Source organism: Podarcis tiliguerta, assembly GCF_965153285.1.
Source record: "Podarcis tiliguerta genome assembly, chromosome: 2".
Taxonomy (NCBI): Eukaryota; Metazoa; Chordata; class Lepidosauria; order Squamata; family Lacertidae; genus Podarcis; species Podarcis tiliguerta.
The window spans coordinates 119,551,648-119,570,065 of NC_139535.1; the positions used below are offsets into that span (position 1 = coordinate 119,551,648).

Here is an 18,418-nt window from a genome sequence, read left to right on the forward strand (position 1 = left end):
TTTCGTAGCATTTTCCTAGTTCAAATTAAAATTGGCTCTTTTCTGTGCTGCACGATGGATGGGGACACAATGGCATTTTAAGACTCACTAGAGGAAACAGCCTCATGGTGATGACAATATATATCCATTTCTTAAATGTATTAATGTGTATTTCTAAACATGTACTGAATGCAATGCACAAAAGAAGTTTTTTAAAATAAAACCCCCAGATTGTAAGAAATCAAAACTTAAACGATTGAGTGCTTGTGAGTAATGTCAGGGGATCCAGGATCCTATCACAACAATGAAAGGTTTTCACATTGCTGCTAAAGCAGTACAGTGGTACCTCGGGTAAGTACTTAATTCGTTGTGGAGGTCTGTTCTTAACCTGAAACTGTTCTTAACCTGAAGCACCACTTTAGCTAATGGGGCCTCCTGCTGCCACTGCACCACTGCTGTACGAGTTCTGTTCTCATCCTGAAGCAAAGTTCTTAACCCAAGGTAATATTTCTGGGTTAGCGGAATCTGTAACCTGAAATGTCTGTAACCTGAAGTGTATGTAACCCGAGGCACCACTGTAATTTTAATGTGGCTTGATGGATCTTTGTCCAGGACTGCAGTGTCACCTTTCAGAAGACCCTGCCCTTTTGGCACTGCACATGAGATCCAGAGTAAGGCGTCTCCCAAAGAATTTTGGAGCCTGAAAAGATTTGTTAGGGGAACAGCTCATAGCTGTGAGGCCAAATTCATGTACAAAAGTGTTTCAGAAAAGCAACAGAAGTTTTTGACGAATAGCATGGGCAGTTGTTTCTTTCTGAAATATGCTCATGTGGTGTGATACGTTAAGAATGTGAGCAGAGGATTAGCTACTTCTTCCAAGCTGCAGCTCTATGTACAGGACGCACACTGACTTCTTTACCCCTCTGCAGGGTGGGCCCCAGTTCTACATTGCCAGCTAAATCAAAAATTATCTCAAAAGTTGAGTGCTGATCTGGCATTGGTGATACTGCAGAGAGTTTGGGGCTTGTCTGTGTGCATGTGTGCATGGTCATGTGCACTTGTGTGCGTGTGTCTAAATGTTTGCACCACACACCATAATGCCAAATGAAAATGCAAGTCCAAAGCATGTCAAAAGAATGTAAGAGCAGCCCCTGCTGGAGCCAACCAAAGGCTCATGCAGCACCCTGTTTTCCACCCTGGCCAGCCTGATGTCCCCATGGGAAGACCACAAGCAGGACTTGAGGGCAACAGCATTTTCCTGCTTGTGATCCCTAGCAAGTGGTATTCAGAGGCAGACGCCTGCTGACCCTGGAGGTAACTTAGGTCCCCAAATATGGCTTTTTATTGCTGTAAACAGAGAGCAAACATAGCCCACAGCAGGACTGGCATATACTAACTTTTATTACATGTAATTCAATGGTCCTTGTAGAACTTTGAGTTGCATGCCAGCTGTTGGAGCTTGCTCCACAGCCTTCATCATCTTTGGGATGCAACCAGGTGACAGGACAGGGCAGGAATTTTGCAGGAGGGACCAGAGCAGTGGCCTTTTTCCATGGTAGCAAGGGTAATCAAACAAAATCAAATGGGAATGGTTGATGGGGGCAGTGGGTGGGTGGGAGGGAGAAGATAATATTTGGTGTACAGAGGACAAATTTATGCATGTCCAATTAACATTGTACATCACCACAATCCAGAAATGGCCAGAAAAGGGGGCATAACAGGGGTGGGGGCACTGACACACGTGAGGGTCAGAAATTACCCCTCCCACCAAATGGTTGTTCCCTGTAGTTCTGCACATCTATATCTTAATTTGTATGCTAGTTGGGAGGGAGGGAGGGACCCATACCAGAGGCCCTGAGAATTCTGCTCCAGTCCTGCATCTCGGCAGAGCTGCAACATCAAAATAGACAGTGGGGCAGATGAAGGAGGGGGAAACAGCTCATAAAGCGCAGGGAGGGGAGCCTCGGGTGATACGCCACAGTCTCACAGGGATTCGCACAGCATCATAAACAATCCCTCAGCCCCTTTGATATCTCCTGCTCACAGGGAAAGATGAGAACCAGATGGGAGCCAACTATAGTTCTGGCCACTCTCAGCGCTAAGCCCCTTTGAAAGCAGGTTGTAAAACATGATGGATTTGAAATGACAAAGGGAGTTCGGCCGACTCTCCCCAACCCTTGGCTTGCAGGAATCCCCACCATCTCCTGCTAGAGCTCTCCAGTGTTGCCATAAGGAGTTCTCCCCTGAGAATGCTTTCCCCAGCCTTCAAAGAAGGCTCTTCTGCTCCTAACTGGGAATTTTTGTCATTTAAAACCTTGTGAATATGGGTGAATGTGGTATGTAAATACTGGAAGCAGCCACTGCTTAAATCCTGGTAGGTTTCCAAGGGCTTATTCATACTGCATTGCACTTCAGACAGTGTAACCTCCTGACTGCTTGAGCTGATGTGTCCACCAGTGCCCTAGTTGCTCAGGGAACAAAGTTGGTCAGTTAGGAGGAAAACTGTGGGAAAACTGAACTACCTGTGTAAGACTAAATTCTGGGAAGCTGGTTGGGAAGAGACCTTAGAAGGTAGAGAAATTATAGGTCAGAGTGCTCAGAGGAAGGGTGGTTGAAAGAAAAGGGGAGGCTTGAGGGCTGTGGGCCATGGAGATAAGAGAGCATGAGGTTGGTAGGCCTCGTCCCTGGGAGGGTCCTGTGCTTTTATGAGAGGGATGTGGACTGGAGGCCCTCCAGATGTTGTTTGACTCCAGCAGAAGGGAACATTCTGCCAGCTCTGCCACCTCCCATTTCCGCAATATTGTGACTGGGCAATCATAAAAGAAGCAGTGAGGGAGAGTGCTGGGTTCCGTTTATCAGTTTGAATGGATCAGTCAATTCCTGGGCTATTTTTATTTCAGGGATCTGGTGAATGATGCAAACTTGCTGTCGTTTGTGGACAAACAAAAAGATACATTTGCATCTCCCATATTCTTTTCTTTCTTTTTCTTGGTGGAGGCACCAAACCCCTATCACTCCTGGGCCCTTGTGATGTAGCAATCCATTCACGGTCACATGGTGAGTGCATGTGGCACTGTTCTACAGATGAGACCTGTCAGCACTTGTGAAAGGGGGCTTCCCCTCTCTCCTCTTCATACCCCACACTCTCCCCATATCTGCTTACTTGAACAGATTTTTAGAGGGCATGTGGGCAGAGGGAGGAGAGAGGGAGAACATTCCTTTGCATAAGTAGAAATCCTTGCACCAAAGAAATGTTTGCTTTAGCTTTGCTGTTGGCATCCGTCTGTTTCGAGAGACAATGGAGTGTGCCTCCAGGGGTGAAGTCAAACCACTAGAGAATCACAGCTCCTGCTGTGGCTGCTGAGACTGGCAACTGTAACTGCCACCTCCTGCATTGTTTTCACTGCATTCGCAGCACCAAAGTGACCTCTCTGGGATGCAAGCCTGGGCAGTGTGTCTGGAGGTCCTGGGCTGCCCAGGTGACAAACCCCGCTCTAAGCCTCAGTGATGTGGTCCACAGGAAAGCAGAGCAAGATGTTTGTCACCAGTTTGGCTGCAGGAGTTACAGGAAGGAGGCGTACAAGGCACCATCCAACCATCTTAGGAACTCTTGTGTAGGATTTACTCTTTACCCTTTTCTTCTCCTAAATATGTCCCACAGGGCATTCACTTTAGCACTACACAGGATTCTACCCAAAGCTGCTAAGTCAGGATTTGAAGTCAAGTCTCCAGAAGCAAAAAATCACTATTTGTTGAACCACACTGGCTATAAAACAATGTTGCTTGGCTTGCATTCCTCAATTCTGAGATACCTCCTGCCTCAGGGATGCAGACCCTGTGTCCCTCCAGATGTTGCTGGCTCTCATCAGCCCCGGCTCACATGGTGAATAGTCAGGGATGATAGGAGCTGCAATCCAACAGCATCTGGAGGGACACAGGTTCCCCCAACCTGTCCTATCTTCTACCCACTTTCCCCTAACAAGGGGCTGTCTTTCCAGGGTTGTGCAGAAGAGATTCAATCAACAGAAGCTCACCTCCTCGGCTGCTCCGCTTCCAGGGAAGAAGTTGCCATCATCATGGCGATGCAAAGACATGTAGAGGACATTTGGGTCCCTGTAGAACACTTGCTGAGTCCCATTGCCATGGTGAACATCCTGAGGAGGAGCAGGAAGAGGGCAAGACAATGTGAGAGAATGCTGTTATTATTATTATTACTGATTAGATTTCTGATCCGCTCTCCACTACAAAGTCACGGGATGGGTTACAACAATTTAAAAATGCAATATTAAAAACAGTTTAAACAGATTACAATCCAAACACCAGGGTGGTGCCCTAAAATAAATATCTCAGGGGTTACAGGCCAGGTGTGTAAAGAGATGCCTCTTCAGCATCCAACGAAAAGTACAGAAAGAGGATTCTGGATGTACCTCGTTCTGGAGGGGTGGGAGGGGGAAGCTGCTGGCCATCTACTCTCACTGCCTCGCCTGCTTGCTGAACCCTAAGCTTAAATTCTACATCCCTGCAAGAATCATGGGAAACCAACCTGCAGTCTGGGAAGAGGGAGAAAGACCAGCTTGGTGGATGGAGACTCACCCAGTCTATGATAAGAATCTTGTTGATTTTCCCTTTCTGCTGAAGCTGCCTGGCTGCAATCGCCACTGAATTGAAGAAGCAGAAGCCCCTGGCAAGGAAGGAGGAAGGCAAGAAGGTCAGCATCCAAGACAGACACACCTGGGGCACCCCAGGCCCTCTCTTGTGTACTGTTGCCTCCATGGAATGGACCACTCCCTGTCCCTTTGTCAAAGGCAAGTCTTATAATATGGACCAAATTTTGACATTCCTCAAGAGGACCAGATCACAAGCAGCAAAGGTGATGAAATCTGTTGCGCTATTCCTTTTTTTAAAAAAATATTTTTTATTAACCGATCAATCAAATCAAATCACATCACATCACATAAATTCCGAATTACAAAGCCGAATTTTAAATTTTGTTGAGGGGACCCATATTTCAAGATCCGAAGGGGGATTCTGATCATCTTCTTGCTACTGTGTTAATGTCCAAATCAGTCCAAACAAAGTTCATAATTCTATCCAGTCTTATCTTGCTGTTTCCACATCTCATCTTGTTAGTATATTTTCTTTTTTCTTTATGATCTCTTCTGATAATCTCCTTAAACCGATAAACACCAATAATAATCCTGTGTGAATTTTCCGTTCGTCCAATCCTCAAATCGAGATGGTTTCCATATATCATCGCATTCATAGATAACATCGCTCTTTCCATCATTAATCAGAGAACTGTCGTTCTTAAGTCCCTCTGAGGAGTTTCACCCACAATATAAAAACAGCTCTATTTCTCTATTTCTCCTCCCAGACTTAAGTCCTCCGACAGAACTTCCCAATATGGCGACGGTATTTTTAACTGCGTCATTCCAAAGCCCTTATACATTCCACGCTCTTCTTAAAGCATGCTTTGGTTAGAAAGTTTATCTCCACACAGACATAAATCCACAGCTTAAGTCCTTCAAACGACATTTCTGACTTGGGGGGGGGGGGGGATTCTTGTTTAATCACATAGAGGAAAGAAAGGAAAGTTTTCTTTCCCCTCCCCCATCCAGTCCTTTTGCCATACCGAGTCTTGGTGTATCTTCAGCTGGTTAATTCTTGTTCCTCCGACTCGTTTTGTTTATCAGAGATTTCTTCTGTTAGCAGTCTTTACTCCCCCTCCTTCCTTGAAATATGTGCATTCGCTTTCTCCTAATTGTTTCTTTTGAAGTTCTTGCAGCTAGTGGTGCGGATCAGAGACAGCGTCCAGGAGCGCTGAGATCCCACAGGAGGGCATTCTGCCTAGTGCCCCCATCCTCACAAATTCGGGGGGGGGGGTATAGGGCACAGCAGGCAAGGGCAGCCCCCCCAATCCTGGGGGGGTAGGGAGGCTATTTACTCCCATCACAGCCTCCAAATTACCTCGTGTGGGTCGGAGAGATGTTATTGTCAGCCATCTTCTGATGCGCCCCTAGTGCCCCCCCCCGCACTATTTCATTCATGCACCTCTTTTGGACTCCACAAAAGTGCATCACAAGGACACATTTTTGACCCCCTCGCCACCAGAAAACTGTTTTCTCCTGGAGACTTGCCAAAGCCTGAGCTCAGCATCAGGTGGTGCCATGCATGTGTGAATGAGCAACCAGGGGTCAGACACCACATGCAAACCTTTCACATTGTCTCAGACACCATGCTTTTCACTGGAATCTTTTCATGTGCTGAGCTGAGAGCCAACAGGTGCTGTGCACTGAAGTGATGCAACTCACATGTCCGCACCAGGGTGAATCCTTCAAGTGCCGCTGTTTCTTGTACAGGCCAAGACTTTTAGCACTTCCTATAGGTTAAGACTAGCATCTCAAATGGTGCCTGGATTGCAACTGGGAAATGGTGCAAAGTCTGGAGCACTGGGATGATGGGCTCAAAGGGCACCTTCTCATTAGGATGAAAAGCTGTTGACGCAGGAAGGAGAGGACAAAGGGCCAGATTGGACAAAGGGCAAGCTATCGCAAGCTGCACAAAACCTCCAGTTAGCACAACGTGGTTCTGGGAGAAACCCTTAAAGAGCATGGGGGGGGTAGGAGAGTGGGGGTTGTTCTGTCTGGCAAGCAGAAATGCTTGTGCAGATGGAACTATCATAACAGCACAAAAGGAATTCCTCCCCGAGAGGTGCAGTCCTTACATTGCAGTTGAGGGGTCTGCATGGTGTCCAGGAGGTCGTACAACAGCAAAGCCGTTCTGCAAAAAACATTATACAAAACAAAAACTGGGTGACTGGTTTGATAAACAGCATTGCGGCATCATTGCTATTACAGTTGCTGTCATTACTAATATCTACATTGCTTAAAATAAAACAAGTGCTTCAAGGATATTTTAAGGGTCCGAGTATCAAATCATAGATAATGGATGAGTAATCATAAGTGAAGTGGTTTTTGACTTCTACTTGTTTCGAATCATGTCTGAATATATGTGGCTGTAAGTTAAATAACTGGATTTTCTTCTGTTTTCTTTTTCTTTTGCCTTGGTCTCATTATTCCTTAGATGTAGTTACTGCACTTACTGTATTCATTACATTTCATAGGCACATCACACCCAAAGCGAAGCTCTTCTGTCACTTAGGTGACTATTTCTAGCATCTGACAAGATAGGCTTTGGCCCCCAAACAGAATAAATGAGGTTTGGTGTGTTTGTTTGTGTGTTAGGACCCCCCCCCCAATAAATGAGTTGGCCTTAAAGATGCCATATCACTCTTCATTGGTTTTTTGAAGCAACATACTAAGAAGGCTGTTCCTTTGGGTAAGATCTGGCCGATTTTGGTGGGAAAGACTTAAACCTGTGCTTGACTATTCCACTGAAATGGTTAGACAAAGAAGCGCTTAACTCAGTTCCCATTTAAATCCAGGTGAAAACTGAGTCGTGACTAAGGTGAGTCCCACTGATTTCCAATGGGACACAAGTGCACTTTGCTTGCTCTGGATCCAACCTATTAAACAAAATGTGCTGATGAAAATACTGGCATTTTGAGAAAGGTGTTTTGTATAACATGAGCTCTTAAACACTCTTAGAACAGAAAGAATGTTATCTAAGAAATGTGTAACTGTGGTTTGATAATATATTATAAAACCTGTCAGGCATGATTCATTTAAAACAAATGCTGTTTCTGATTTATTTGCCTCTCTTGTAGTTTGGGGTGGCTTTATAAAATCAATTATAACACTGCTCACTCCATCAAACTATACATCTAAAGGAAATAACAGCAAGCTCATGTAAACACTATTTAAAACTGACAGACATATACCACATTGAGGATTAAAGCTAAACATTTAAACGTTTGCCCTCACTCTCAGCTGATTTTGTTTGCCCTTGGTGATGTCATCAATACTTAAATGTGACACCATCACAGCCATTATGTTTGCCCTGAGTGACTGGGTTCACTCTACTGGGGGCGGGATGTGCCAAAAGTAGACAATGAGAAGGGAAACGAGCAGCAGTGAATAGGCTTGAAAAAGCTGACCATTAAAGGGGTGGGATGTGGTGTGGTGTTTTTTTTTTTTTTTTTGGGGGGGGAGTATTTTCCCTCATCAAGAGAGAGAGAGAAATTCAGCCTGAAAATGGAAATAGGTAAACATTCAGATTAGCCTTAATTAAAATGTCCCTGGTGCAATTGCCAAATGTCTGTGAATAGAAATGGGCACCCCCCCAACTGAAAACCCAGCAAAAGGAAACATTGCTACACCTCCTCTGAAGTTTATGCCAAAGCCTTGGGGCCACTACAGAAAAGGCACTCCTCCTCCCAGCTGCCATTGTGACTTCACTGCAGGATGTGATTTTTGAGCAAGACCTTACTGTAAGTTCCTAACAGCAGCAATTTCTCACAGTAAGTCTACTGGAACAGTCTCCCCTCTCTTCAGATGCGTGTGTGTTCTACACCATAACAAATCAAAACTTTTGAGAAACTCTAATCAGCCTCATCAGATCGCAAATCACATCTATTTCCACACATCTGCTGAGTTTTGCATCAGCTTTTCAGATTCCTGGTTTATTAAATGGCTTGGAATATCTGACCGTGAAACTGGAGACAGAATGGATGAAGGACTAGCTATAGAAAGGCATTCCTCGATCCACTCTCTACCCCATGCAACAATGAGGACTAGACACAAGAAAGAAAGAAAGAAAGAAAGAAAGAAAGAAAGAAAGAAAGAAAGAAAGGCCCAGATTCCAATGGGTCTGCTCTGCATATGACTAATGATGGATATCACCCAAAGAAATATGAGATGCTGAGGACAAAGAATACAAATGGCCTGTCTATGCATTTGCGGGAATCATCTCCATTCCTTTGTCTTTTCCAAGCCACTTCCAGAAGTGTATTTCTCTGCTATGAACTCAGAGCCGACAAACTGTAGAGACCTTGGCCCTATACACCTGGCTGGTTTGGGGGCCTCATCCAACACTTGCAAGCAAATTTTTTCTCCCCCTCTTAGCACTCTGACAATTTGGGTGGTGGCAGCAAAAAGAAAGAAAAGGACAAAAGTAGACAGGGCTGTGGAGAGGTTTGTTGAAATTCTGTGCAATTCTACTCAGAGATTCTGCTGCAGAATCTGCAGAGACACGTGCTCCTTCGTGGAAGGAGGGCTGCCCTGCCTTCCTGCCATCCTCTTACCTTGAGCTGCCTGCTGGCCACTTTGAAGGCCAGTTCTGTGACGCTGCCAGCTGCCCAGCGTGCCGCATTGCTGGAGTGCAGCTCGTTCCAGATGGTGTCGCTGTCCACCTGGACGCAGGAGGAAATGAGGAGAGGTTAGCCCACAGCGCCTTGGTGAAGGGCCCCCATCTAATCCCAGGTCACACAATGGCAGGATAGGAGCACACAGGGCTATAAAAGCACTGGAAAGACCCCCCAGGGCAGACTTTGGACCAAGGAGGTCTAGATTCAAACATCAACTAAGCTCAGAGCTCACTGAACGGCCTAGGATACCTTTCAACCTTAGTTCTCTGCCTGTAAAATAGGCATTTTCAAGGAATCTGCCTCACAGGGCTGTTGTGAGGGCAAATAAGAATCGCTCAGCACTTTGCATGCAACAAGTGCTCATTCATGATTAACCATGGAAATGTGGTCCCAACAAATCAAAGTTTTTGTGGGCCTCCCTCAGACTTCACACCATCCTCCCCCCCCGGCTGCATTCCAGTGGGGCTCGACTTGCCCAGTACAACCCCCTCTAGGCAACAAAGTAGGGGCAGGAAGAACCCATTCTTTTTACCTTCTTGATTCTATTTGATTTTTTTTTTCAAAAACAAACATCTTGGTTTGATCAGGATCACGTCATCGGCAAAGTAAGAGCCGGAAAACCTCAGAGATTCTCTTCTGATCAACTCCATGTGTGAGCAGAACCCCCCTTCTGCCTGACTGCTCCGGGCGCGCTTCTCTCGCTCTCCCTCTCTTTCTCTCCGGGTGCAGGGGGCGGGGGGGGGGGGGGAGAGGAGCCAAGGCCCATCCGTAAGGACAAGGGGAAGGAAGAGGGATGAAGGTACAGAGAGGCCCAAGAGAAAGAGCGCGCAAGAGGTTAAAGAGAAGGAGAACAGGGCTGGGCTGGGAGGCAGCATCCTGGAAAAGAGAGCGAGAAAAAAACAAAAACAGAAAACAGAAGAGGCACGCAAGAAGGCCATGAACAAAAGTGAGCGTGGCAGAGCGCCCAGAGGGAGGGGGGACACAAGAGACAGAGAGAAGGAGGGATGGGGAAGATCCCCCCAAACTATCCCTATTCCCACCCCAGAGGCAATGAGGGGGCTCCCAAACTGTGACCAGGGGGCCACCAGCAGTCTGCGAGCTTCACTCAGGTGGCCCACGGTGTGTCCGCATTTAATACTCATGTTAATTTTGTAACTGTTTTTTTCATCGCTTCTTTTATTTCTCATACTGTATTTTATGGGACTCATTTTGTAATGCAATAAAATACTATGTAAGGAACAAAAGAAGCAATAAAAATGCAATTAAAAATCATACAGCATCTAGCACATTGCTAAAACAGGCACAACAGAACCATTAAGTCTGTCAAAACCCTCAGCAATTTCTGTGGGTGGGTGGAGCTGTAGGTTTGAGCTCCAAAGCTGAAGAGGCAGCCACAATGGAAATATATGTGCATTTGAAGATGTAGGTGATCTGTGGAGATCACATAGAGCACCCCCTTAAAGCTATTGATTTCTGGAAGTTGCAAGCGTAAGGCCTAGTTCTAACAGAGATGGTAAGCACATGCACAGGCTGCACCATTTCAGAGGAGGCTCATCTGGTAAAATCCTCCCCCATACAAAAAAACCAAATAAAAATAATGCAAACCTGTCCTATGTAGTACACTAGATGTCATGGAACAGCCTTGTCTTGGCATCTAGTTTTCTATGCTGACAAATGTACAGAGGAGCATCCTGCCATGTGAGGGCCCCCCTTCCCACCACATCTGCAGTCTGGAGTGGGGCAGCACCAGGTTAAGACTTTAGTGAGAAGCAGGCCTTTGAAGCAGGGTGGCCAGCTGAAAAAATGGACAATTGCTGTGTAGAAGCCAGAGCTTCACCAGGAGTAGCATGTCAGGTGAATGATATCTGGTGAAATGCCTTCTTCTGCACCAAGTTCTGGGGAGCCTGTCCTTTTCTGCACTCAGTCACCCTACCGGTGCTGGCAGTGAGGTGGCGATGGGGAGAGCATATGGAAGAAGGGAGCCTTGTCTAGGATGGGCTGAACCTCTTGGTCCTGCTTCAGAAATGTTTTGGCTGAATCAGATTTTAAAGGACACTCACCCAGATCCCACCAAAAGCTCTGGCTGGTGTTCTGGATATCTTCAGGCTCTGCATATGGATTACGGGGTGATCACCAGGCCCTGTTGCAGATGCCCAGAGGCAGCTCTTGTGGGATCTGGTGTCACCAACAATGTCATTGTGACCTCACAATGTTCTGGCGAACCCTGTCTGTGTGTAGCAAAGGCTTACTGGAACCTGCTTTATCCGGTGGCAAGATGCTGCCAAGGCACAGTGCTGGAGCCAGAACACACCAGGGGGGATTCCGGTTGGGGTGGAGGCCATTTGACTCTCTGTGGGATGGTTTATGGGGCACCTCCACTTTACCAGTTTACCAGTTTACCCCTCCCACCCCAGCCAGGATGTTGGGAAGAGGTCCACGGCAGGCGCAGGAAGAAGGAGGTAAGTGGCTGGCCACAAAGAGAAGCCCAAGGGAAGGGGACTCTCTTCACTGGCCTGTTCCCTTGAGCCAGAGAGAGGCCTCCTCAAAGCAAGAGCTTCTTGGTGAGGAAAGGCTTGCTGGTGAGCAAGGGTGGCTGGGAGTGGTGGGCAGCCACATAACAAGGGTTGGGGAAGGACTCTTGATCCTCTGTAGTCGGAGACAGGGACAGCCAGAATGAGAAAGAACAGGACAGGAATATATATCCCCCATTCCTTTGACAGAGCCTAAGGATTGCGCCACCCCCTTAGTCATATCCTCCTCTTGCCTGCGCTAATGTTGCATCAAGGAACAGCTGGCGGGGAGAGGAGACGGGGGGGATGGCGCCGTGTGGATGCAATGAGGAGCCAGTGCATTGGTGAAGCATGGGTTCCCCCCACTGTCACCCCCCTTCCAATCCCCACTGGCCACTCTTGCTTACATCATTGCCTATCCCAGGGAGGGGTAGCTAGGCTGCAGGCCAGAAGTCACTGCGACTTAAACTTTCAAGCTGTCCCCCGACATCCACCCATCCACCCGCGTGTATCCTAGTTGAATGCCTCCTCCATTTTGTGCCAGCCTAGCACACAAGCTGACCTCAGAAGGGAGAGCCCCTCACTGGGCGAGGCAAGGTTTGGGAGGGCATCTTTGATGAGAAGAATCTGGTTTGACAGGGAAGAAGCTTACCCCAACCCCACCACAGGGGAGCATGACAAACATCCGCTGGGAAAGGATTCCTGTGGGAGAAAAGAGAAGAAGAAAGGGACTGAAGGTGTAGATGAGCATTTTATGTGCATAAGTGCATTGTAAAACATCAATTTAGAGCACAACTTCTGACTACAGGCCTCTTTGTTTCCTCTCAGCCATGGGTTGGGGGCGAGGGGTGGCATGCCTTGGCTCCTACCTGCTAGCTTTCCGTTGTCCAGCTTCAGGCGGCTGAGGGGGTTGGTGCCATACAGCAGCACATGGCGCTCCGTGTGGACGGACTGCAGCTCCTCCAGAGTGGCCTTGCGCCCCCGCAGACACTGGCAGAGAAACAAGTGGCTGCATTAAGTCAAGAGAGCACAAGGGCCAGCGGCAGGCGAAGAGGTCCCCCAAGGAAGAAGATCTGGAGTGCTAATCAGAGCAGAAGTCTAGGTGGTTCTGACACAAGGGGCGCAATCTATGGAGGGGAATTTTGCCACATGTAAGTGCTGTTCAAATGAGCAGCGTGCCAAAAAAAGGCTTGGCTGGCCTTGTTCTTCATCCCAGGCTCTTCCCAGCTGCCTCCCCACACTCAATGAGTTCTTAAGTCCTCCTCTTCTGCTGCCACTTCACCTGCCAAGATGCCACCATGTTTCAACCTTGGCTAGATGTTTTTCCCCTGGTTCAATGGCATGGAAAAAGTAAACTGTAATTGCCTAGCAACCTCAGAGTGACTGAGTCAGTCATGTTTGATTCTTAAGTGGGAGGTATGTTTGGCACCCAGACCTGAGGTTTCCCGGACCGTTCTAAAGCCTGCCTTGCAGTTGCCAGGTAAAGAGGGGAGCAAAGAAAAGGATCTACACAGGGAATCCAATTGTTCCAAAGAAAAATGGCTGCTCATAAATTTCCCAAAAATGTGTGAATGCTTTGGTGAAACACACATCTGCCCAGCATCTGCAGAGCGGGCGTCTTCATAAAATGTGGCAATGTTCACTTGCAGGATAGGATTTACAGAGCCTGAGAATGCTTTGCTGCTCAGTGAGTCAACAACTTTTGAATTAACAGGGCCATCCTGCGACACTCATCATTATTTTACGTGCACGTTGGGGAACAAACATTTTAACCGGAAATATGCATTGTTTTACTGTTTTCTTTTCTGAAGGGCATCTTAGTCACTGGTTAGAGTAAATGCTGTCAGCTAGCATGGGTGGGGAAGGGACAGCACTGGGGATCCAGGGTCCCTGTTGTCCTAGGATTGTTTCTCTGTGAAGAGCTGGTTTTTCTGCCTTTCATCTTGGGTTGAGGGCCTCAAAAACTTTCCTCCTTTCCTCTCCTCTTATAGTGTTCTCTCTCTCCCCCCCCCCACACACTCAAACACACACACTCAAACACAGGCTTGTTGGTGAATTGGGGAGGAAGATTCAGGAAAATAGACACTTTTTTATTTTGCAGCTTGTTCTTTGGCCCATTTTAAAAAAGGGCTCCCTTGGCCAATAAACCGAGATGAGCGTCGCAACCCCAGAGTTGTCTGCGACTGGACCTAATGGTCAGGGGTCCCTTTACCTTCACCTTTATAAAAGTTTAAACTAATAAAAGCTCACTTTAAAAAACACTAATCATGCCAGGCTCCTATAGATTTTATTTAGTAGTTGGCCCCCAGCTTATCTCCAAGGAGTTTAAGGTGGTGACATATGTAGTTCCATCCCCTCTCCATTTTATCCTCACAACAACCCTTTGGGGTAGGTTAGGCTAAGAGACAGTGATTGGTCCAAGGTCACCCAGTGAGCTGCATGACTGGGTGGAGATTTGAACCCTGGTCTGCCAGGTCCTAGTCCGACACTCTAAGCACTACACCACATTGGGAAATGTAGTTCTGTGTGGGAGGCTACAGATCTCTACTGGAGAATTCTCATCACTCTCACCAAACTACAATTCCTGAGGTTATTTTGGGTTAAAAACTGGAGGATAGACAAATGATCAGGAAAAGAAGTGGCTCAGCCTTCTCCTGTGTTTTCACTGTGGCTAGATATGCAGAAATCAGAAGGTGAAGAAGCTTTTCACAGTGTGGAGATATCACCTGTAAAGGTATGCAGATTAAGTGGCTGTTAAATGCAGAGCTACAAAGGCTGGTAAAAAGTTGGCAACCCTTGCTGAATTGCTATAAAATGCATATATGTTTATACTTTAGAAATGCACCTTGTTGAGATGACAATCACAATTTGGGTTTGCTGGTTCTCTGTGCTCTGTCCTATTTCCAGACTTCTCAGCCACCATAAGAAAGCATGATTAAGCAGCTGCCAAATTAAACTCAACAGATGCATTTCTTTGTTGCGACCATGAGCTAATAAAGCCACATGAGATTAGTGGGGAGAGCTGAGCACACGTCCAGCGTGTCTTTGAAGTTTCTACTGCAGCCACATGCACGGCTGAAGGTGGAAGTCTCTTCTCTCTTTCAATTTAAACTGGAAAGGGGGTTACTTCTTCAGCATACAATAGAAACTTGAAAACACACACACACACACACACACACACACACACACTCCTCGCTCTTCATCATCTTATTACTTTCACCGTGATCTTCTATGAGCACCTGAAAGTGCAACAGGCAACCAGTGGTGTTTCCTGGCTATAGTTTCAAGAACAGTTACTCTAAATTTTCTAACCACTTGGAACACAAGGGCCACTCCTTCATCCAAGGATAAGAGAAATGCCCTGCTCCCAGATGTACCACAAGTAAAAATACTGGTCATAAGAGGAGTTAATAGGCACTGTGACAAATTATACGTTTCAACTCTAGCACTTGTGGTTGCAGAAAATTCCCTTTCTTCTACTCCTCTCTGCCACCTCCTTCCTTGCATTGGTATAAAGGTATACCAATGAGCTAAAAATGAAAAGGAAGCAGAATATATTATGGAAAGCCAAGCAAATATATCCGTGGATGCTTTGTTTGAAGAAAGTGTTCAGAACACATAATTTCGAGGGTATGCATGTATGCAAATTTTGTGCAAACTTCCCATCTCAGACTTCCAAAAGCTACAGCAAAACAGTCTCAAACCCTCCGTTCATTACCCTGGACCTGCACTGCCTCCTACCTCACACTGACTGCGTAGGCCACGTTCTTGCAGGCGAGACCAGATGCTCTGGATGCGGCCAGCATGTTCAGGGTGGTTGCTGTTGTCCCCACATGAGCACTGGTGCTTCAACATGACTGAGTCATACACGATGCCTGCAACGAAAAGAAAAGCAGCACCTAGGTCACTCACAAAGCTGCAACACTCTCTGGGCTTGGTGAGCACTGGAAAACCAACTCGAGCATACAGGAACCATGTGGCACAGCTCTTCCAGAATGCAGTATGTACTGCAGGTGTGGAATTAGGAACTGCAATAATTACTAATGTAAATAAACTCTCTGGTGGGGAACATGTCCTGGTTCTTCTGTCCACCTTTGCTTCCCATCCTGCACTCAGCTCCCCACCTGTGGCTCCTAGAAGCTGTCAGCATGTGACAGTGGTCACAATCCTGGGAATGGCTTCAACTGGCCAGGTAAACCAGGTGAGGGGAGCCAATGGGTCTCAAACCCTCAGTGAGGTGGGGACTTCCCCTGTGGCCTTGTCGCCTGGGCAGCACAGGACCGCCATATACGCAGCCCCAGAGAAGTCACTTCAGTGCTGCTAATGCGGAAAACAACAACACCAAAGCAGTGGTTACAAGTACCCTCTCCCCTGACCATTGGGCCCTGTTGGCTGGGGCTGATGGGAGCTGGAGTCCAAAAGCATCTGGAGGGCCACACGTTCCCACTCCTCTTGTAGGGAGTCCTTGGCTTGTGTGTGAAAGCTGTTGCGTTACCTGTGGTGAAGCGTGGCTTGTTCGACTGCTCTTGCACCGGCAAGGGGATTGCCTTGGAAGATGTGTCCTGGCTCAGGTGGGACGCAGTGGCAGGGGCAGGTGACGAATGAGCTCTGGAGAGCGGCCGGTGGGAGCCGCGGCTTGCTGAGACAAGCAGGGAGTCAGGATGCCTCCGCAGCAGCTGCTGCTGCTGCATGCGCTGTTGCTGCTCCCAGACGTACTGGGCCTGTTGACCGAATTAAGAGAGGCACCATGTCAAACAGGGAACCCCCTCATGTCCCCTGCTACTCCTCTTGAAGCGCAGCTGCGGGGGTACCTGCCTTCAGAGAGAAACGGAGTTCGCACCTGGGTAGAGGCTGCCCTCTAGTGTCTCTGCCCTGCATAGGCAGAGTCCCTTTGGTTCACCAAAAGCAGAGGCTGGCCCAGGAAAGTGTTTCTGGGGTGCTGGGGTCTAGTTATACTGATGGAGCACAGAAACAACGTCACCCTATTTCGCTGCTTTGTGAGTGTTGCGGAAGTGTTTTCTCTCTTATTTTTAGAGAACCATGGTGTGCTTTTAAGAATTTGTTTCTATTTCTTCCTCTTGGGAATGTGGATCTGTGGACGTCTCCAAAGACTTGTCGCATTTGCCCTTGTTCAGGGTATGGCAATGTTTTCTTTTTTCAGGTGGCAATTTTTTCCTTGGAAAATTATGTATAATTTATTTGTTAGTCACATTAACTTGCCCAAGGAAACCCAAAGCAATTTACAATGAGCTAACCAAGCACACAAATGAAAAACCCTACATAGATACATTAAAACCTAGAGGAAAAAGAAATACAGTAAAAACACCCCACCCACTTCTAAAAGTCCACAGATAGTTTAAGGCCAAGGGCCTGGTTTCAGAGCAAAGCTTTTGCCTGGAGCCAAAAGATATATACAGTCATACCTCGTGTTATGTTTGCTTCAGGTTGAGCGTTTTCAGGTTGTGTCCCATGGCAACCCGGAAGTACCAGAAAGGGTTACTTCCGGGTTTTGCTGCTTGCGCATGCGCAGACGCGCAAAATGACATTGCATGCATACGCAGAAGTGGCGAATTGCGGCCCGCGCACATGCTCAGACGCGGGTTGCATTCTGCTCATGTTGCAAACGGGCCTCTGGAATGGATCCCATTTGCAACCAGAGGTACCACTGTAACGACGACGGCACCAGGCAAGCCTCCCTGGAGAGTGTTTTCCAATATACATATGCATAGATAGTGTGTGTGTTCACAATTTTAATTAGTTTTTATTTTGCAGTTGCATTCTAATGTTGGTGTATCCCATTTGGCAAACTGGGCTAAAGAATCTGGGTTTTTGAGACAGGAAGGGCTTTAGGCGCTTTGAGAAAACATTTGGAAGGAAAAAGGTGTTAAGCAGAAAATTACCTCAGGGGAAAAGGGGCAATTCCTGACCCCTTGGAGTCAGGAAGCTTAAAGAGAGGCCACTAAATATTATACTATTAGCCAAAGATCACTGCCGTTTCCTGTCTGTATGGACTTACACAGCGAAATCAGGAACATTTAAAAAGGACCAGAGTCACAGAATTGTAGAGCTGGAAGGGACCCTGAGGGTCATCTAGTCCAACTCTCTGCAATGCAGGAATCTCAACCAAACTGTAGGGTGCTGGGAGCAATAACCTAGGGAGCTGACTTATGCGGAGTGGGACCATTGGTCCACCCAGCTCATTACCGTCTACACGGGTTGGCAGCGGCTGAACATCATCTCTTTCAGACAGGGTTCTCTCCCAGGCTTTATAGCTGAGATGTTGGGGATTGAGCAGGTGGGGGGACCTTCTGCATGCAAACCTGATGCTCAGCCAATGAGCAATGGATCTTCCCAAACCTGAGGATTGGGACATAGCATATTGCTGACATAGCATTTTGAAATGCAGAAAGCATTGTGTGTGTCCCCCATCCGTGTGTCCCTTTTGCTCTCTTCCAGTACCTGCTGAAGGACATGCTCCTCCTGAGGCTGACCCAACCGGGAGCGACTTTCTGTCTCTTTGCTGCTGCTTCCCCCTGCTGGCAAAGGCTCTGCCTGGGCCGGGTCGCTGGGGTCTTCTCCTGCCTCTGCCTCCATGTCTTCTGAAGAGGGGATCTGCTGCAGCCGAGGTTTCTCGCTGGACTTGGCCATGCGCTGGGGTGGGAGG

The 18,418-nt window shown here is 47.3% G+C and overlaps 1 protein-coding gene across 10 annotated transcripts in view; it reads right to left on the reverse strand.

The window, feature by feature from the left end:
• Positions 1-18,418, reverse strand: part of HDAC7 (histone deacetylase 7) — a 183,912-nt gene that overhangs the window by 11,286 nt on the left and 154,208 nt on the right. For 9 of the 10 annotated variants that reach the window (XM_083428199.1, XM_083428201.1, XM_083428198.1 and 6 more), the window contains 9 exons: positions 18,214-18,405; positions 16,250-16,475; positions 15,496-15,629; positions 12,624-12,744; positions 12,407-12,456; positions 9,182-9,289; positions 6,704-6,759; positions 4,573-4,660; positions 4,014-4,133 (listed from right to left, as the gene is read on the reverse strand). In XM_083428199.1, coding sequence (XP_083284325.1) covers positions 4,014-4,133; positions 4,573-4,660; positions 6,704-6,759; positions 9,182-9,289; positions 12,407-12,456; positions 12,624-12,744; positions 15,496-15,629; positions 16,250-16,475; positions 18,214-18,405 — 1,095 coding nt within the window. Of the gene's footprint in view, positions 1-4,013; positions 4,134-4,572; positions 4,661-6,703; positions 6,760-9,181; positions 9,290-9,776; positions 10,121-12,406; positions 12,457-12,623; positions 12,745-15,495; positions 15,630-16,249; positions 16,476-18,213; positions 18,406-18,418 lie in introns of those variants that run through there. The other variant, XR_014508263.1, reaches the window with a different exon arrangement.